This window comes from Melanerpes formicivorus, unplaced genomic scaffold (genome assembly GCF_026170545.1).
Source record: "Melanerpes formicivorus ecotype bairdi unplaced genomic scaffold, bMelFor1.0.p_v2 SCAF_3, whole genome shotgun sequence".
In the NCBI taxonomy this organism is placed as follows: domain Eukaryota; kingdom Metazoa; phylum Chordata; class Aves; order Piciformes; family Picidae; genus Melanerpes; species Melanerpes formicivorus.
The window spans coordinates 13,715,410-13,737,161 of record NW_027142355.1 but is presented as its reverse complement, the minus strand read 5'-3'; the positions used below and the strand labels follow the sequence as shown (position 1 = coordinate 13,737,161).

General features: G+C 45.4%; 1 protein-coding gene across 2 annotated transcripts in view; it reads right to left on the bottom strand.

Annotated features, from left to right (window-relative positions):
* Window positions 1–5,793, bottom strand: part of RELN (reelin) — a 290,574-nt gene extending 284,781 nt beyond the window's left edge. The window contains exon 1 of one of the 2 annotated variants that reach the window (XM_068167080.1): window positions 5,333–5,793. In XM_068167080.1, the coding sequence (XP_068023181.1) occupies window positions 5,333–5,561 (229 nt within the window). In that variant the 5' untranslated portion in view covers window positions 5,562–5,793. The remainder of the gene's footprint in view (window positions 1–5,332) is intronic. The other variant, XM_068167089.1, reaches the window with a different exon arrangement.
* Between the last annotated feature and the right edge of the window lie 15,959 nt (window positions 5,794–21,752).

Genomic DNA, 21,752 nt, shown 5'->3' with positions numbered 1-21,752 from the left:
AAACCTTAAAAGCACGACTTTATAAAATTTGCGAAGACACGCCACATGAACCCTGGCGCCAGACAAGAGCTTCAGGAATATAGACAATCCATTGGCCAACATCAAGTTTTAGGAAGTCACATTCACTCACTAAGGTCATACATGACAAATACAAACAGTCCACGTAAAGAAAAAACCAAGGTATTCAGAAATCAGCCTTGCTTTTGTAAATTTCAGTTTATGCAAGAAAAACCCTAAATACATCAGAGCAGTAACAGTGCACTCTGGGGGCTTTGGGGGATGAGGACATTTTTTGTAAACGTTGACCCCAGATGAAATTTTTCTTTTGAAACCCATATGCATCTGCAAAATATTGCCTGGGGCCTCAAAGAAGAGACTTGAAAAACAAGGATCTTCCCCGTTCTCAATAACTCCTTCTCCCTTGCTACATATTGCCAGCCTCATATTTTTAATTTAAGTGTCTCTTAAAAAGTATAGAAAAATTCCTGGAGCTAACTGGACTCCCACGGCCAAACATTTCCACACGTCTCTTTAATTTAAAACAAAAAAGTGATGGAAGCCTTCACTGTTCTAAAGATCAGAAGAAGGTGTAAGTGGTTGAATGGAAGTTTTTGAGGGGAATACCCTGCAAAAAAATCAAGAAGCTGACATCCTTCTCAGGCTGATGGTGGAAATCATGGGCCAAAATCTGTTCTTTATTACCAATGAGCTATTACTGACCTCACCTCCTGTGCACTCTTTACTTCTACTGGCTCACTTAAAATTTTCTACACTTTGCCACAACTGACAGAGAAAGTATCTATAACTCAACTATATTCCTGCTTATACCTCAAGCAGCATCACTGCTCACTCCTAAGGTATTTTTTTTCTTCCCCTCCCTCACTTCAGACTCCAATATTTATATATATATATAATTAATTTTTTAAAATCATCTGAACAATAATAATTTGCAATGAAAATGCCCACCAGACCAAGTAGGTACCAGAAATGTAAGTAACCAAAATGAAAACAGGTATTAGGTCACAATCTGTATTTCTTAAATACAGTGATTAATAACAAAGACGGAATAGGCCAGACTTTAAACAAGTTTTAATCTGTGCTGAAAGAGTGCATAACTACCTCTTAAAATAGTTGAGAACTTTTTTACAGCCTATCAAAGCACTGGGTTCAGACAATATACAGCATATCTAAGAATAGTAACAGTCATTGATGGAAACTGATAACATTTGGGGACTGGAGGTTAATACATTCTGGAGGGAAAAAAGAACAATGAAGAGTGACATAGAAACTCAAGTCTCATTAAAGAAAACTATTTTAAGGGTAGAATGATGTGTTTTAACATCAATCATGGGAAAACAGTTCAAAGTTCCTAAAAGATCTAAATTTGAAACCTTGGGAAAAATGCTTTGTTTGCAGTGACAACAAACAGGGATAAGGAAAAACAGAGTGCAAAGGTAATCCATTTGTATATTTTAAACACTGCAAATCTGACTGTTCATTTTTAGGTTTCTGTGATTAAGGGCAGTGAAGACTCAGTGTTCAATCAAGTTTATCCTCTTTTCTGCATGCATTTCCAATGTACTTATCTGCCTGTAAATCACGGCACATGCTCTCAGTACCGAAGGCACATTGACATGTGCAATCAAAATTGACTGCAGATTACAAATAAACCCAAAAGACTTTGTATACAAATTTTCAATGTATAGTGTTGCTTTTTTTTTTTTCCCTGAAGAAATTGTGTTCTGCTCTGCACATTACAGTGGAAAGCCCAGGAGAAAAACAAAACAGGATCACTGCTGTCTACCAGCAAAGCTATGAACAAGCCAAGTGGCCCCTGATGCAGCTCTGCAAACACACGACCACCACTTGGCTGGAGGGAAGCTGAACAGGTGCCTACATTAAACCAGTGCACACTTTGTCAGTTTGCATTTGAACCAGTGCTTAAGTGCTTTGCCAGCTCAAGGGCTTAATTAAATTTGAAATAAGCTCATTCAAGGAATAAAAGTCTGCCAAAGGTAATAAAATTGTTTACTGATTTATCAGATCTGTCCTGTATACAAAAGAGCATATTTATATGCAGCATAACTGGTCTTATTCAGTCAGTGAGTGAATTTTAAAACATTTATTGATTGCAGGAATAGGGTCAACTCTGGAGTGTTTTTAAGGGTTAGGGGAGAAGTGCTAAATCACAAAGTATCTAATTTAGCTGTGCAAAGTCAGGAATATTATTGCCTTCATTTTACTTACGAAATTCAAATGCATGAGGGAATGAAGTGCAGGTTCAGTGTGTCAGAGAAGCCACTTGTAGAAGGTCCTGTGCTCACCTGGTTCCCAACCAAGTCTTTTGCATCAAACACTTGATGCTTTTGGATGTTGCTGTCACCTGTCCCTGTTGTGTGATGGAGCAGTGAGTGTAAAATGGGGCCTCACTGGAACTTGCAGTCAGAGCAGTGTATTTTTACATGCTCTCCGAGCAGGTGAATTTGTATTGTGCATATGTAAACCTCCCTTTCTCTTGTGCTTCTGTACTGCAACTTAGAGCTCCACCTCTGTATCCCCACAAGACCATCTTTAAAGTTCAATTTTGAAATTATAAATGCTTAGCCAGTGCAGACTTGTGTTTTTCAGTAACATTAAACTACACTAGACAAAAGCCCAGATTGCTCCAAATTATTTCTTCAGATTACATACTTAGATGTGTGGTTTGTTTGGTTTTTTTCCTTGTGCTATATTTAACACTGATAATTGTATATTTAAAAATATTCAAATGAGACAGTTCAAAATATCTGAGCAAGTGAGTGTGCTTAGCTCATGCGTATGTCTGCTGCACTGTAGATAGCAAACAGACAGTGCTTCTTGCCTTGTTTCAGCACAGGTGTGTGTGTAACCCATGAACAGGACTGAAAAAATCGCCATTGCAAGCAAGAGGGGTGATGGGAGCTGGTTCACCCTGCGCTGTCCCTGTGCCTTATGATGTGTAAACATAGTTTTCAAGTTCAGTCTATGGAGTTTCCTCTGTGTTTGTAAGAATTATTAGTATGACCCTTAAAACACGCCTAATTTCTTTACGCTTTCTTGACGCTGAGGCTTTGAAGAGTACCCTGCACAGCCCGATGGCAGCCCCGGGGGCAGATGCCGGCCCCTGAGAGAAAGATGCTGCAGCTGAGCCGCACCAACACCGCCGGCTCCTGAGGAAAAGTGCAACCGCTGTACGAATTCAGCCGGGCGACAGGACCAGCAGAACCAGCGGGGAAGGTGGAGCAGCCACCACTTTATACAGCGCGCCGGGTCGCAGCTGTGGGTGAGTGTGCAGGGTGCTCGGGGGCGTGCAGAGGCAGAGCGGGAGCGCGCAGAGCCGGGACAGCGGCGCGCAGCCGGAGCACAGGGACAGCAGCGGCCCCAAAAAAGCTACAGGGGCTCCAGGAGAAAAAGCAGCAAAAAAAAAAAAAACTGTTGCAAAGACTTATATTAAAAGCCGTCGCGTTTTACGCTGTCGGATGAGAAGCAGCGGCGGAAAGCCCACTCTCGGCTACCTGAAAGCTAACGCGCATCTGGAGCGGCTCTCGGCAGGCTGGTATTTTAAAATTCAAACACTAGTTTTAGACGCCAGAGGCAGAAGAGCAGTCTCGGAGAAACACCCCACCCCTTGATCCTCACCCGGACTGCCCTCTCCTCAGCCCCCTGACCCAGTCCTTGCCGCAGAGCTCCCCACCCGCCACAACCCCCTCTCCCCTGTAACGGGGCTTAGGCATCGTCTGGGAACTGGAAAACAGAACCGCAGCGGGGCGAGGGGGTGCTTCTGTTCTTTACGTAGCTGAACCATATTTTTAAAAATCTAGCACTTAAAGTTGGGAAAGATGGACATTTCAGCTTCTTTCCCCCCCCCGCACATGTATTGTTTAGCAGGCTAAACACGATTTAACGGATCTGAACGTGCACTATGGGACAGAAGATACAGATCTCTAAGAAAAAAAATCATCTGGTGAAGTCGTGCAATTTACATACGTCGTTTGTTAAAAAGAACACCGATATTTTATAAACAAAAGTTTCCTATTAATTTGGCAACACTATACTGTTAAAGGTTCTACATAGACAAAAACTTCAGGACCCCTTAGATCATGTGAAAATAAATATTTGGTGTGGTTTGGGTTTCTCTTTTTTCAGTCTTTACAGTTTAAAAAAAAAATATATCAGTCAGAATCTTCACATAGTGATTAAATTATTCACCTAAAACTTCAATTCTGAGCTGGAATGTATAAAAGTCAGGATTTTAACTCCATCTACAGCAAAATTTTCTGTTTCTGAGCAAGGTGTTTTAAATAAATATTATTGGGGGGTTTTCCTGACTTTTTATTGCTTACTACAGAATTAGGTGTTACTATGTAGCATCGCAAAACCTCAGGCAGACACAAAGAGGAAGGGTTAGTGAACATACCTTTAAGCAGTCTTTCTCGGTTGTGAACTAAAAAAAGGTATCACACATGAAAGTTTTCTGGACAGAGAAATGGTGATAAGGCGATTGAACAAAACAGCAGCGGGCTTACAAGGGGTATTCTGCAGCTGAAAGCAGTTTTCCACAGAAGCCGACTCGCCTGCGAGGCCGTGGTCAGCTCTGGGCTACCTCTCGCCCATGATATATCGCTAAGACCTTACTTTGTGAGAACAACTTTGCCTACTCTGGTTACTCTCTTCAGCCTGGGCGTTTACCACAGCAGGTTTATTTTTTAATTCTGGGCACGTTCGTTCAAAGCCACCTGTGAATGCCTGACCCACCGTTCTCGCCCGTGGCTGCTATATCCCCTCCGCGGGGTGCCACAGGCTGGCTGCCCCGGCCAAGGCTGCCTCTGTGCTCCTTGCGGGGACACATCTCGGTGGCCCGCGAGTGGCAGCCACAAGCTGCGGCACCACAAGACGGGTGATAAGCTCGGTGCAAGCCTGGTCCGAAAGACATTAAAGTGGGAAAGGGACAGCATTCTAGCAACTTAAGAGGTGCTGGATCCGACCCTATGCCAGTTAAAGAGAGAGGACTCTCAATTTACTCTGGCTCTGAGGTGCGCCTCCCCGGAGCCGCGCTGGTCGAAGCGGCGCTGCGACGGGGGTGGTGGAGGCCGTCCCCAGGCCTGGGGCAGGTGAAGACTCGGTCTCGCACAGTCGGGGCGTCCCGAGGAGCCCTTCGTCGGGGCAGGTGACCCGGAGCACGGCACATGGTTTTCCCGTCCCGGGTGCCCATTCACCCCGCCCTTCCCCTGCGCGGCTGCGGGACTGGGCGGCCGCTCGCCTACCCGTGGCCAGGGGACGCGCAGCGCCGGGTACGGCAGGAGCCTGCACCTACCGTGGTACTCCTGGCCGGGCACGTAGGCGGCGGGACTGCCCGCGATGTGGAGGGCGATGAGCACCTCGCCCTGCTCGCCGTCGCCCTCCAGCTCGCCGTGGTGGGTGCAGAGGAAGAAGAAGGGAGAGAAGCGGGCACGGGGAGCGGCCGCCCGGCCTGCCGCCAGCAGGGCACCCAGGGCGGCCAGCAGGCAGGGCCAGCCCCCAGGGACTCCCCGCCGCCTCTCCATGCTGCTGCCGCCGGCGCCGCTGGGGCATCCAGGGCACGGCGGGGCCGCCGCGCCGCTCCGCTCCGCACGGGACGGGGCGGGCGCTGTCCCCCGCCGCGGCCCGCGGGAGTTCGTGGGGAGGCGGGCGCCGGGCGAGGAGCTGAGCGTGGCGCGGGCAGGGGCGGCCCCTCTGCACCCGCCGAAGTCTGTGCCGTCCCCGCCTGCCGCTGCCGGGGTGCGGGGCACGGAGATAGGAGTGTGAGGGCTGGGAATAATTTATTTCCCCCGGTGTCGAGGTGGGAGGGAGGGGATGGTCCCTCCCCTCCTCCTCTGCCTCCTCCTCCTCCGCCGCCTCCTCCTTCGCCGCCGCCGTCCGCTTCTCCCGCTCCTCGCTTTGCGCGCCGGTGTGCGGTGCTGCCGCTGCGGGGACAAGGGCTGCGTGCTGGGCTCTGCTGCCTGCCCTTTGTTTGCGTCCGGATTCCTGCCCTTGCCTTGTCCCTGCTCCTGTATTCCCGCCCCAGCTTCTGCCCCTGGCTCCCAGCCTTTACCAATACCCTTTTTCTGCCCCTGGTCCCCGCCCTAACACCTGAGTCGCTGCCCCTGCTCCCTCTATGCTTCCATGTCTCCGTCCCTTGGTCCCAGCTGAGAAGTGCATAAGCTCTCCACTTCTGTTCACCCTTTTGCCTCATTCCTCTGTCCCTCTGCTCCAGCCCCTGTTCTTTCAGCCCTGTCCCTCGCCAGCCCTGCCTCTGCTGTATTTGCACCCACTGCTGGGGAAAAGTGAGGGATTTTTACTTGAACTTTCTCCACTACCATCTTCAAAATAACACATATGCACACACACAGAGCTGAAGGCAGGACCGCTCAGGGTGGTCAGTGTGTGAGTTCCTGGGAAGGGCATGTGTGTCCTTAATATGCCACATATGTCCTGTGAGGCAGTTTCAGGGCCCTGAGAGTGTGTGCCCAGGCCCTTCACACCAGGACGAGAAGCAAACCCCGTGGGAACACAAAACACTGGCAAGTAGAATAATTCATTAAAGAATACATTTTTTACCAAAAGAGGGCTGGCAGGACCACAGCATTGGGAGATGGGAGCAATACTACCAGGGTTTAAAGCATCTATCACGCTGCTGCTGGATCCCAACCAGTGCCTGCAGACAGGCTGGGTGAGCGGTAGTGACATGATGTAAATGGAAAGGAGATCCTACCTGCCAGCATTTTTTAAGTGTAAAACTGGCATTGTCCAGGGGCTCCCTCTTGGATTGGTTTCAGTGCCAGAGGGAAAGGTTCCCTCCATGGAGGTGTGAGCCACGTGGATGGCACCATGCAGCTGCCCTACACTTGTGCAGGCTGCTTTGCTGGCCCACCTCCCACCCAGCTGACGGAGAGCCCACGCACAGTGGCCCAAGGGACATCCTTGCCATCTGCCCAACCTGCCTTTTCTACTGTCTCTGCATTGAGACCAAGTTCACCACCACCACCAAAACTTTGCTGCAGTTTCCCATCTTACTGGGTTGCACCTCACTAGGAATGGAGCTTAAGTCATGTTCCTTGTTGGGTTGGATGGAGAAATGCGCTATACCATGATCCTGCTGTAAAGAAGAAAGGGACTGGTGGTACATGGTGTAGGGGATGGGGCAGTTCCCACTGCTGCTCCAGCTGGCAGGAGTCCCTGGCCACTGCCCTGGAAACTGAGCTCCACAGCAGCCACTGAGGAGTCAGTCTGGCTCCAAAGCTTCCTTTTTAGCTGCCTTATTTATTTTTCATCTTTGGATATTTGTTTAGCTTGTGTTTTGTTTTGTTTGGGCTTTTTTTTTGTTTGGTTGGGGGTTTTGTTTATTTTTCTGTTCTTTGTTTTGTTTTGTTTTTTAATCTATGCCTCCTCATAAATTTCAATGCTTGTAAAAGTGATAGACTAATAATACAATTTCCTCATGCCAAAAATCTTGTGCAGGCAAAATCTGTGCAAGTTCACTAGCAAAACTACTGCCAATGGGACATGTTCTCCTTCATGTGCTCCTGCTTCCCTCCACTTAGAGCTCGCCAGTGAGGCCAGAGTGTGCCAGAGGGGCTTCGGCTGAGCAAATTCACCTCAGCTCAGCACCCTCTGCCCAGCATCCATGGAAAGTCAGCCAGTCAGTTTGGGGGGCTGCCAGACATAGCCAGCTCTCTTATTTTTTTTAAAAAGGAGGTGGCAGGGGATGGGAGCGATGGGCTCCCACTGCTGCAGGAGGAGGGGACACCAGCTGCCTCTGCCAGGGTGCCACCATACCAGTTGCCAACAACGCCTTTTCATTTTTTTCTCCGAGAGATAATTCCCTAAATAAGCTTGGGAGCATAGGGATAGCTAATCTGCCAGCAGATTTCGGCACTCAGGCTAGAGCTCCCTGAAGTCACTGGGATTTGGATAGGGCCCTTGCTGATGAATTTTAGGCAATTTTCTTTGTTTCCAGCTGCTTAGTATCCAGAGCAGCCAGGATCGTTAGCACAGCCAGCCCACTCCTTTCCTCTACAAACTGTGCCTCACTTACCAAGGAAGGACATTCAGTAAACCAAGGCCAAAAAGGTAATGGCTCCACTTGTGCTATTATTTTAACAATGGAAGCCTTGTGCCTCTCCTTAGTCACCTCCTTCCACTATTTCTTTATGTTTTCTCACTGGCTCCTTTCTCCTTTGTTTCTTACAGTTTCACAAGACCTCTAACCTCTTCTTCATAGGGCAGGATGAGGAAGTCCCACTTGCATGGCTGCCACTTTATCCAGGCTTTGTTGGTGGGGAATCCAGCAGACACCCTGGACTGCTGATATTCAAGGACACAGGACTCTAAGGGATCATTTTGGACCTCAAACCCTGCTTCTTGCATCCAACAAATATAGATATTAGCAGACATTTAGTCCAGACAAAACACCTGCCTCCTTGGAATCTAACCATCTACGTCAATATGTGCTTCCCCAAACTCCTGCACATTTCAGGCTTATCTTTGCATAGAAGAGCAATGCTAATGGTGTCTGTCAGCAAAGCAAGGGATCCAATGTATTGCAAACCCCACAATTTTGGATATTCTTGTAACAGCATGAAAACATTTTTCTGAGTACATTTGCAGGGAGCCAAGGCTGTGACCAAGCCTTGTACATTAGAGGAAAGGAATCAAATGATGCTTCCAGACCCTGCTGGTCTTTGCCTAAAGGAAAATTGCTTCCTGGTCCCAGCTCCGGTGCAGTCTCACTCATAGGAGTATGATTAACCTGTAAATCACATCAGACCTCACTCAGTCTCAAAGACTTTGTTCTGTTCAAGAGCACAAGCATGTCCCCTGACTCTGAGCAACCTCCAGCACTGCTGGGCAGGGAGGGAGCCTTACACCAGGCTGTCCTTGTCAGCTTGCAGGAGGCCACCAGCTACACATGAGCATGTGCCAGTCCCCACGAGAGATTCTATGCTGGCTTCATATCCCCTTGCTACTCTTGGTAAATACAGTACCTTGATTTTGATGATGAGGGGTTTATGCCATATCTTCTGCCAGAATTTCCCATTCATCCTTCTCCCATTGACAACAAGACTAAGATGTTATTATTAATAACAAGAAAGCAGCTTATTTAAGAAAAATTCCTAAGACCAACCCACCCGAAGCAAAATAAAAGCTTGCAAAAATCATAGTAAGCTCTGTTTTTACACTCCTCTGATCCAAGATTCTTCATCTGAGTTACAACTATCTCCTGTTACAGGCAGAAAGCACCCAATGCTGCAGGATGGAGATTAACACAGGCTTTCACCACTAGTGCAGTACTTTTCTAGCAGAAAACAACAGGGAGTATATCAAGATGAGAAATGAGTAAAGACTTGTCTGCAGTAGAGAATGAAATAGGTGGAATGTAAATAATTACTTAGGAGGTACAGGACCCTTCCAGGCATGGGCAGTGGGGGGAAATCACAGCACAGATGGACATGGCTGCAGCCCATATTAATTTATGGAAGTGATTATTCAGGCAGTGGAGCTGCTCACTTCATTCAGGGAGAGAGTTCACACCCGAAAGCAGAACTGAAAACCACATTAACAGGTGAGTGTCTGCTTGTTAATGTGGCCACAGCAGACCATTTTGCAAGGATCAAGGTAGGCTGGGGAGCTATTAAGTACCATCAAGCAATAAGGAGCTTTGCCCAAACTCCTTGGGTCTGGGTAAACCCTTTCATGGAAAAACATAGGAAGAACACTCTTGTGACTGTCACTGTGTGGAGAATCCCAATGCAAGTCTTGTCCACAGCTTTTAATAACTTTCTATGACAAAAAGTAAGGAAACTGCCTACACTTTCAACATGATCAGCTTCACATAAGATAGCTATGGAGCACCAGCTTACAACTACTGTTTATTCATTGTGCTATAGCATGTAACATCTGAAAACAAGACAAGTTCAAGCAACTGGGATTTTCTTATACTTGATAAAGACTATGAAGTGGGCTTCTCAAAGTGAGATCTTTCCACTGAGAGTATTTATTTTCTACTCATCCATGCAAGCATGCAGTGTTTTTGCTGTATGCATTTCCTCTTGACCAGCAGACACAGAAAGCAGACCTGTGTCTCTTTTGTCTTTTGAAAAGTTTTGCTAAGAAAGACATACCAATGGCTAGAGGAGAAGGATGAGAGATGTGCAGAGGAAATACTCTTTGCAGCTGATACAGGGGACAAACTGTCCATAAACCCTCGAAGAAGCATTTCTGCATTACTGGCAGTGGTGGTATCCCTGGGCCCACAGACACCATAACTCAGATGTATTTGTCATCCCGAGATATAAGGGTTGAGTTTTACTGTACAGCAGCTGGTCTTCTGGAGACGGGGAATGCAATATATCCGGCAAATGCTCACACTGAAACCACAGCACACAACAAAACCAAGATACTCAGGACAAGTGTCCCATCCCATCTCATTCCATTCCATCCTTTCTTGTCCCAGACATAGACTCAAAAAACCCCCAAACAAATTGTTGAGGTGAACCTCTTCTGTACACCTCAACATGTGGGTCATCAGCACCATCAATGCACTTTAACTGGAGTCTGGAAAGCATTTCCTCAGAGATCCCATGGTGTATGGGGTCTTTTTATAAACCCAGTGAAGGAAATAAATTGGGAGGATGAGTGTGACCATGCTAAAGTGTGAGGAAACCCATGTCGCTTGGGGCTATCAGTGAAGTTGAATCTACACTGTCAGTGAAGTTCAGCTTCAACAAATTTGAAGCATTTGGCCTGCAAATGCTAGACAGGAAAGACAAAAGTAATTAGCAGCTAATCTTGCTGCTTCTTCCAAAACAAAGTCTTCTGTTCATGAAGCCTCCTTGTTTTCTTCTCCTATTTATGCAGGGGCTTACCAGAGAGGCCTGGCGCTCTGGAGCTGCCTTGGTCATGCCAAACAACTCGTTGGGATGAATCCCTTTTTTGTTTTCAGGACTTGCCAGTCAGATAATAATGCAGTCTTGCCTTGCCAGTTACATGAACTTTGCTCTTAAGTAGAGCCCAGACCATTTCTAAACAAAGGCTTAAATGTGAAATTGTAGGCATCTTCCATGCCTATGTTATTACGAGATTTTAATTTCTTTCTAGGGTAGGAACAATAGCAGCTGTTTGACTGCTCCCTTTTGCAGTGGGCTGGTATAACATGCATCTTCTGTAAGCTGACATCTCATGATTTCTTCTGAAAGCATTTAACTGTACACACTTTCATTCAAATGGGTTTAAACTTGTATTTCTTTGTTGCTCATTAACTTTAATGAGGTATGAATATAAAAGAGAATATTAAAATGCTTTTTCTTTTTTCAGAAAGGCATTTCTTCACAAACACTGTTGATGTTATCAAATAGGTGAGCCTAAACCTTTACATTTACCATTAATCTTCTAGCCATTAAAAAAGAATAGAAGATGAAAAAAATCTCCAAACCAGGGAGCAACTATTAAGAACTTTGTATTGTCTGGCATAATAACAGAATTTAATGGTGAAGACTTTCAAAGGGTAGAAAGTTTTTATGTTTTGATGCCTTATACATTTTATTTGCATGACATTGCTTTACAGCAAATAAACTATGCTCATGCTTAAAACACAAGGTGGTGGGAGGGGCTTTGAGCTTAAAATTATTCTGATCATCTGTTATGCCTAAAACCTAAATTTGCCAAAGGCAAATACACAACAATTATTAAGGTTCTTGGTTTTATATGTTCCTAATTTAGATGATATCTCCTTTAAGGTATGACTGTGGCTGCAATGCAGGCATAAGAAAATGCCATTTGCTGCTTCCCCTTTCCCATCCACTGTGTTGCTGTGCCCTGTTAGCACCAGGCGAGGAGTGTACCTATTGGAGGAAACTCCGCTTGGCTCCGGTCATTTACAATTCTAATGTTCAGTCTTGTTTTGCAAATCTGATTTTCAATGTACTTTAAATAAACATGTCTTATATAAAGAGGCATCTCCTGCAACAAGTATTCGTGCCCATGGCTATTGTTTCCTACTATCCATTCAGTGCTCTGGATTTCTGTGAAGAAATGCTGGGTATTTACCCATGTTACATCTGCAAACTCAAGTTTCCAAGGCTTTCATTAACTTGCAAATATTTATCGTGGGTAGCCTTTATCTGAAGAATTTTTTGAAATGTCAGTGGCCACAAAAGAAACACTTAGCCCATTTAACAACCTAATTTATCTCTCTACTCCACTATTCCAGCTTGAATAACCCCAAGGACCCAAGGTACACAGTGTTAACACAACAGGACAGTTTTAACAGTTTACTGTGTGAAGGAAAGTGGGATGTAAATCCTAAGGAAGACTATAAAAGATACATCTTCTCTTTTATTTAATGATCACTAAACTTGCAGAGACCTGGAAATACATTTTACTGCAGATTTTGAGAGTTTCCCCATATTATTTCTGCATTTAAAACATGTCTAAAATATACAGTTCACGTGATTAAGTGTCAGTGGACCTGCATGGAGACCCAAGATTCAGCACTTTTATCTAACGAACACAACTGCAGCCCACAGGGCTGCAAGTATTTTGCAAGGATATAGTTTGCTTGCCTACTGCTACCACAAAACCTTTCTAGGCTGTGGGTTCAAATATGATTGAAGGACAAACTGAGTGGTAGCTGCATCAAAACTATTTAATATACCCGCAAATTTATCTAAACTCTAAGACAGGAGCCCTACTGATAGGCTGGGAGAGGATGGTGTCCTCAGGCAGTGACTAGGCTGCAGCATCTGTCCCGCTATCCCCACGCTCCCTGACCTGCAGCCCAGGGCGGGACATTCATGAGGGTGTCAAAGCTCATAACTTATGTGAGACCCTGTCTCTGGGGGGACCAAATCCTCAGATTTGTTTTTCGGCTCATCAGCATAGAGGTTAAAGTATTGGCTGCCCTCAGTGACTGCATTTATGCACTAAACTAAGTTTCTTTTTCTCTTTCTTTCTTCTTTTTCCTTTCTTCTTTAGAAGTGAGAGTGGGAGCCTGGCTCTGGCTTTTGCTCCTCATGGCAGCCTGGCAGCAGATACTGGCTGAGCACTGAGAGAAGGACACAGGAGGTGAAGATAAGAGTGTAACAGGCAGCCAGGCATTGACAGCAACAAGTGCAATCTATGGAGACGTGCACTGGGCAAAAACCTGCCTTTGTCACAGCTTCAGGGATCTTCAGTCTGGACACAGGAGGACCCAAACACATGGGTGATGTGAAAAGCCTGATGCGATGATGAAAAACTGGAAAGAAAACAATCCAGTGGTAACTTCTTTCTTCTTCCCATCACTTCATTATTGAAAATATCTCATCAGAGCCTTACTTCTCCAGAGCTGCCAAGTAATTTAATTTATCTACTTGTAAATTGTAAAATTAGTTGGTTTTTAGAGCAAACCCTATCAAAGAAATATGTCAGGACAATAAAACATGAGGCCAGCACACAGCAACCATGTGAATGTAGTCAGGATGTTAGGAATGGCACCTCCACTTCAGTTTTGACCCACAAAATGACTTTTTCAATGAAAATAAGACTGTTTTAAAAAAACAGACTTATAGGTTAACTTTTAAAAAGTCTTAATTCATGTTATCAGTAAAGCAAAGCATTAGGATAAGCCAGAATATTATAGAATAAGCAGATATTTTTAATTATTCCTAATCCTCCAACAGAATTCTAAAATTCATCACCTGTGAGTCAAATATTGCCCCTAGTTCCCTTTAAGAAGGTCACTGAGAGATTGCTCAGGGTGGATGTCAATTAGAATCTCTTGTATGACATGAAGTATAAATGCAACCACAGCGTTTTTGTCCTCAAGAGGAATCATAGTCGCCCTGCTAAGGAGCGATCTGGTCATTGCAAGAAAACTGCCCATCTCTGCCCCTGGCTTCTCCTGAGGAATGTTCCCCTATGTCTCAGTGCCATCAGGTTCAACATGAAACCATATCAAGTGGCCCAGGCTGGGCAGCAGGCTCAGACTGTGACTGTACTAAGTTACATATTGATTGCATTGTCCCTGAGCACTGAGTCTGCTTCACCAGCCTTTAAGTGAAAGGATTTTCTGACATCATCTCAGTGCCTAGCATGGGCTCTGCTGGAGACACTTCACTGCAGTTCAGGGCATTCTCACTGAGCTACCTCATTCTGTAAGGTCTTAAAGATTTTCAGTGCCAGAAACCCTATTGCTCTCTCTTCAGGATGATGTAAGGACACTTATTTAATGATCTGACCTGTATCAAATGCCTTCAGTTTAATACAATTGTCATTCCCTTCCCCATGTTGGACTTTGCTACACCAGTGTTAGACATCAGAGCTGAGACACAGCAGAGGTATCTCCCCAAGAATGCACATCAGCTATGAAGTCTCTTCTTATCCATCTCTTTAATAGACGGAGCAGATAACATCTCTAAGTCCCAGTGAGCTCCCTGATCATCTCTCCACACTCTCCATTGAGCAGCCTCCCCAGCAGATGCAGGTCCTCCCATTTCTTTTATGACATGATGCCCAATAATGTGAAAAGATGCCATGCTCATAAAACTGAACAGGATCTTGGAGAGCTGCCATGGATGGGAGAGGATGAACCTGTCCAAGTGGTGTCTTTAAATACACTATACACTGCTGGGTCCTTGTGTGTTGACTCGTAGCAGGTTTTGAGATTTCTAATGGGAGTTTACAGCGTAGAGTTAAAAAACACATAAATAAAATCTAGGGTGCACCTGTAAATCCCTGCTCGTTTTTGCATTTCTTCTGTTTCCTGAAAGTTCACCTGAAGCCACCCAGGATGCCTCAGCCCCACAGTGGATTTTGGTAGCTCCAGTGCAGTCCACTTCACATGCCCCTATAGGAACATCTGTCGTTGTGCCAGTCTTGGATTGCCTTTTCTACAATAAAAATACATGACGAGCCTGGGTGCCTGTGCTTCTGTGTAGCATCTAGTCTCCATTGGCAAGGGAGTATCTGGCAAAGCGATGCCTACAAATGAGCTGCTCTTCACCAAAAGACATGGCAGAAGACACATAGCTGGCTGCTTCACCCCAGCAAATACTCACCATTTGAGTGGTGAGGGGCATCCTCTCTGCTCCACTCCCTTGTAAAGCCACTTTGCTGCTGGGTGTCTGCTGCCCTGGGAGGTCTCCCACCACCCTTGGAGATCTGCAGGGCCATGGGAGGAGGGCCCCAGGTGTCTCCTTGGGTGAATTGAGCGCAGGAATTTCTCTCTGCTTCAGTTTGCCTGCTAAACGTCAATGCTTCAAACCCTATCCTTCCTACCCCTTAGGAAGAAGGAGTCTGAACTACTGGAGGAAAGCCTCTGTCCTTGCCCCTTGTCCATGTGTTTGTACCATCATGGTGGCTGCTACATCATCATCTTCTCCCTGCAAAAGTTCAGCTGTTTGGAAGAAATTCTCAGGGGGTTGGTCTTATTTGTCTTCAAAGTCCTTTCTGAAAGGGTGTGTACCACAGGAGCACATACCACCAGCTCCTGTCCCTAAGGAGAAGGCAGGTCATGTCTCCAAAGTGTCCTGGGGAGACTACAGTTTGCAGATTAATAGCTTAAATATTCTCCACCTCCTGTTCTCAGGCGGGGTTGGGGTCATGGTGTTGTCTCTGCTGCTTTGTGGTCACAACATGGCTTTATCAGCCATTGCAGGGGGCTCAGGGTACCGCTCCTGGCAACGCTATCTGTCTAATTTCTTGGCCTTCCCCTTGCTCCTCCTTCCAAAAAGATAAGAGAAAAGGCGTTATCTTTGGTAGCTGCACACACAGGCTGATTTCCTTACCACAGAGCTGGAAATCCTGGCTTTCCAGGCATGGGTGCTGCTCTCACACTGTTGCAGGTGCAGCTGCACAGGCAGCCCTGCCCCAGGGCTGTTGGTGGGCTATGCTCTGCAGCCATCTCTACCTGTCCTCCTCACTCCTCACAGCACCTGGAGATGAGTGAGAGAGCAATGGCCATCCACAGGCTTTTTATTGAAGAAGAAGGTACTGCAGAGGTACCACCACTAGTGTGATCAAGCCAAGATCACCACGGCTCTGGTTTGAAGGAGGAGGTGGAACTGCAACGCAGCCTGTAGCTGCCTCTGCTTTTGCCCTGCTACAGATGCACATCTGCTACTCTCTTGCAATGGAACATCCATATCCCACCTCCCAGCAGCCCAGTGAGCAGACAGGGAAGTATTTTTCAAGTGGGGCTGGAGTGCCTGAGTCCTTCTGCTAGCAGTCTGGCTCTAAAATCCAAGGATGTTTGTCAAATGGTCTAGGAATGGAAGAAGACACAGAAAGTATGATTTTCTTACCTTCATCTTCATGTTCCCTCCCTTTCCCTTTCCTTTTCCCTTTCCCTTTCCCTCACACAGAAAAGTTATAGAAAGAAACAGAAATGCCAAAATATAACTCATCTGCTGTTGACTCCTGGAGACAAACCAGATTACTGTTACAAGCCACAGAATGCTGTCGTCATTTCTCCTGGAAGTGAAGAAGGCATCACCCTGTCCTGGGAGAGGGGTCAGAGGAGGGAGAAAGAGAAACAAGTGGTTCTGATGAATCTTTGGAAAGGAAGTCAAGGTACTGCTCTTAGACACATTTGACATAGAGTAAAGCAACATGCAATGTCATCAAGAAATCATTGCTGGAAGTTAATGAGGCTTCAGAGACCTTATGACATTCAGTGGGTTACAATAGTTTGTTGTGGGTTATTATGACTCCTACTCCTGAGGAAAGATCTTCTGGGCATGAGTCATAGAGACCCTGCCTGGCTGTGTTAATCTGTTCCATGGCACACTATTGTCTATTGTATTTTCTCCCTCATGCACCAAAAATGTGGACTTTCAAGTATACTATTCCTGACATCCAACACATGCAGCAAGGACTAAACCATGAGGACTGCAGTTGGCTCCTGCATTTTTTGTCATTTTCATTCTTTTGAGCATAGATAGCAGTTTTTGAGCAAGATGTCTCTGTTTGATTTATTGCTAGTTTGTGTATACTAATCCAAGCCCCATCACTACTCAAATTAACATAAAGATCAGAGAGATTTGACCTTTCAGGTGGGTAGTAGTGAGGTTACAATATTTGGTTTCTCCCTTTTTCAAAGATCATTGGCCAACAAAACACAAGAAGTGGGGCAAGAAGTGCAAAAGGTGCCTGCAGGCGTTGATACAGCAGATTAAGCAAATCCCGCGGGAGTAGCTCAAGTAGTTCCCGTCCTTCCTTGTCCCTATACTGCTGTTAATGCCCCTCTGAGCTCCAAACCAGAGCTGATTCAGCACCTGCATCTTTGCTGCTCCACCTTTGTGCCTCAGCTTGAGCTGACTAGAGCAGATATTTTCTGCTGCTGACACCATCAGAACCCCAGTAACCTCTGGCAGGTAGGTGGGAGACAGCTTCATCTTCAACTGCTGTTGCTGTTTGCTTCATTGCCCCTGAGCTGAAGCCCCGAGGAGGAGCTGAAGCTCCATTTGCAGCCAGAGCAAGCTGAAGAAAGTCAGCAATTCACCTTCCTCATATTCTTTGGGGATAAAACAACAAAGGCAACAGTAGATTTAATACAGCTATGTGCTAAGGGAGCTGTATTTTGGAAACCACATATGCAATAACTCACTGGCCAGTACCAGGAGCTATTGACAGCATCTTTACTCACGACACTCAGCTGAGCTGAATTCCCTGAACGGCTACTTCCCAACCACAATCACCACTTATTTCTTCACATTTTCACACACTTCACCCACTGAGAGGATGTTACGAGCTGCCTTCATGCTGCTGGGTAGACGATGCTCCCAGGTGGCAGAGCAGTGCTGTATCTCATTCCTGCCCTTCGTTACAGTGACACATGTAACAAAACCATTGATGAATTGTATTCTTTCTGCAGGCTGCTGGGTTTGTGAAGGATCAAAGTAGAAGTAAATTTTCATAACTACGGGTGCTTAAGAAAAGTAATAAATAATGGCAGGGCTGTGGCTGCCTATAGCCTCTGTGCCCAGGGACAAAGCTTTTCTCCAACGCAGATGAGAAATGTTATTCATGTTTTATATAAAGGGAAACTTACAACCAAGCCAATAGATAATATTTTTCCTTCTATATGCTCAATGTATTGGAACAAAAGCTATTTTAATAATACTACATTTGGCTTAGATCTGCACCATACGCTGTCATGTGCGGCTCTAAGGCTGCTGCCAAGGGGGCAAGGGAATGCAGGTGACTACTGTTGTGAGAGAAATCTCTGGTCTCAGGGCTATGACTGGAGACACATTAATGTTCTTGTACACTGGTGAAGCCATGTCCTAGCAAAATGAGTGAGTAAGGCATCCAGCTCTTTTAAGCCCCTACATAGGCTGAAGCATTGAAACAAAACCAGGCTGCTTGTGCCATGACTTGCAGCAGCACAATGTCTTTGTCTTCCCACTTCATTTTGGCCTAAATATCTGCTTGTGAATCAAGGTAACTGGGAGAATCAGCCCCAAAAAATACATGGGCAACCTTTGGAGCTTGGACAGGTTGGATTGGAGCATGCTCAGAGGACACCACTTGCTGCAGGGTGACCTGGTAACCCACTGACCAATGTGGGAAGCTGGAGGCTACAGAGAAACTGGAAAGCAGGACTTCGTTCTTTGTCTGGAATAGTGTTTTTCCTACTGTGATTAAACTGCACTGCAGCTCATTAACTATTCAGGTGTTGTCTGCATCTTTAGAGAAGGAAACACAAGATGACAGACTATTTAACAAGTTCATTTTGAGCACAAAATGTGTTTAAGGCAGGAAGAAATATTACTTCATGCAAAACTTGGGTCAGTGTAATTGCAGGTCTGACTGCTTCGAAGATGAAAAGCCTCTTTCTTAATTCAAGGCAAATGTAGCAGAAATAATGTTTAGAAAAGAGGTGCAGGTAGGTACACACCAGGGAGTACAATTTTAATATCCTGAGTACAAGATTTTTTAAGTCTTTGTCTGACCCTGCATTAACACACTTGGTTACATTTCATCTGCTACATTCGTCTCTGTCGGTTTCTTTTTCCCCCTGTAATTTGTTTGCCTGTGTTTTCCTGTATTTGCATTTAGGGCTGGTGCTTCTGGTCCACTTTGTGCCTCCCCAGAGCCCCAGCACCGACTCTGTGAATACCACAGGATGAGGTTCACCTTAATCCTCCAAGGGCAAAACCACTCATGGTTTCTCTAGAGTCTGCCAATGTGGGTACATGTTTGGTGCCAGGAAGACACACCATGTGGTCCAGCCTCTGAACACCTGCCCTTAAAAATAAGCTATGATAATGGAAGGTCATTAATTAAGAAAGCATAAGGTAATTGCCGACGAGCCCTGAAATTCAGGGTAAATCACACCCCATGCTCCTGCCTCTCCGGCTGCAGGGTCAGAGGTCCCAGGTCTGGGGTCTATATCCTGGCCAGATCTCAATTCTGCTCCAGGATGAAATATCACTGTGGACCACCATCAGGCTGGGCCAAGTTTCCACAGAAGCCAAAATCCCTCTGGGAGGTGCTCTCACCACCTCTGCCCTGTCATTTGAGTATGACATAAAGTCATAAAGCCTTTCCTGTGTGCGCTCTTCAGGATGAGTGGCAGGTAGTGCTCATTCTAACACAGAAGTCTTTGCTCAAAAAGCAATGAACTTAAAAGATCTTATGAAGTAGCAATAACTGGAAGGAACATGGGCTGAAGATCCTTCAGTTTGTAGTTTTCCCATATAGGCTTTCAAGCCAAGTCAGTGGGCTCCAGAGGAGCCAGGCAGCCATCTCACCACTGAACCATGGAGCCTGTGTGAGAGCTCTAGCTCTGCTGATTTTTTCTGAATATTGATCTACATCCATACAGGACAGATGCCAGAATGGATGGGTTTCAGGAGGAGAGCAGGGAGGGAAGGAAAGGAGCTAGGAATTTGGATAACTTCAACCACCCATTGCCCGTCTTCATTCAGCAACCATGAAACATCACTTTTAAATGTGGTCAAACCAAGAGCTGCTGTCCAGACTGGGTCTTGTCTTCCTGCCCAACTCCTCCATCCTCTACACCCATCTACCTCCTTGGGCTGCACTCACTCTTTCACTGAGCTCCACAGAGGGGCTGTGAGCCCCCCATGAACTTCATCAGAAAGTTCTTGAGAAACTGAACAGCTGCTGATTAGCTGTAATATTCCTTGTTAGAGGCATTGGATTTCATGCTGTTTACTAAGTCTCCTGTACCTCCTGATTCAATGTTTTGTAAATTTAGCTCTCTCCAGCTTCAGCTGATGTGTGGACGCAGACACTTTCGGATGCTATTTATGCTACAAGTGAGAAATGACTTGATAATTTATGGGTTGTAAACCCAAAGTTGTACAGGTTTTTACCTCGGGGAGAGAATAAATACATGTCTCATTTTATCACATTTTAGACAATGTGCTCCTTTTTAATGGTTTCCCTTGATTTTACTCTTAAATATGTAGACACCCCCTCCTAGGATTTTCATATGGGAGCTTCATGCTGTTCTGTCAGGTTGCATATTTTCCGCCTGAATTTCTTAGGGAAGATCTCACTTATCTGAATTACAAAGATGTTAATATTGTGTTGTCACTGTGAACAAGGAGTTTAGGAAAAGGTTTTGTTTTGATTAAGAAATGTAAGGGTTTGGATTGGCAATGTGAAACTTCCAGATGTTTGAAACAGATCAGAATGCATTTCATTATTTACAGATGTTAAAATTAGAGTATGCTTTTACCTACAAGTGAAACAACTTGCACCTGCAGCTGGGAAGTGTAGCTGGGGCTATGCACATGCTATTTGTACATTGAGAGAATAATATAACTGTGAAGGATATGCATTGGTGCATTGGGTAAGGAATGTTTAGGCAATGACATTTGACACTGCAGTTCAAGGATGGAAAAGATTTATTGATCTGTGTGTTAAATGGTGACCCTGGTTTCACCCCTTGTTAGTGCTCTGCAGGCTGCATTTAAAAACTGTACCATAATGAATCCTTAGGCTCAGATAAATGTAAATCTCTCCCCTGATAGATCACTGAGGAGCAGGAGCCTGAAGGAGATGCTTAACTCCACCACCTGTCCCTATTTTCATTAGATTAGGGTCAAATTTGTAGGATTCTTCCATCTTCACTTTCCTGATAACATCATTTATTTTGATCTATAACGACCTCCCAGAACAATGTTTGTCAACAGTGACTGAAGTAATGAGTCAACATCATCTCAAAATGCAGGCTGTCAAACTGGACAGGAAGGTTTATTGTGTCATTGGGCTCAGCTTCGCATCACTAAAGCAATTATTAAACCCAGGGTAAACAGGACTTTGATCTCATGTATCTTCAAACAATTTGCAACAGCCAATTATACGAAACTGTCATTTTGGAAAGACATCCTCCATAGGAATTCATTGTGTCAACATCTAAGGTGTCCACTGCATGGTTTAGCAAAGTAAACTAGCCTGTAGCAAAGGTGCCAGCATGGGGTGCTGTGTGAGGAGCTGTGGGGGTCTCCTCTAATTCCTAGCCAAGAGGGGTGCAAAATGTTCATCTCCCACAGGAGAAAGCAATTCACTCACATCAGTGCTGCTGACTAGTGAGAAAAGGTGGCTGTGGCCAGGGCAAAAGCGGATGTGTAAAAACAAAAACTGTGCATTGTAAGAATGCAGCAAGACCTCTCTCTCTTAAAAAAATATTTTTCTATTTCTCCCTTTGGTCATGGGAAGACTAAGCATCTTTCCTCGGCATCTTCTACAAGGTCAGCTTCGTA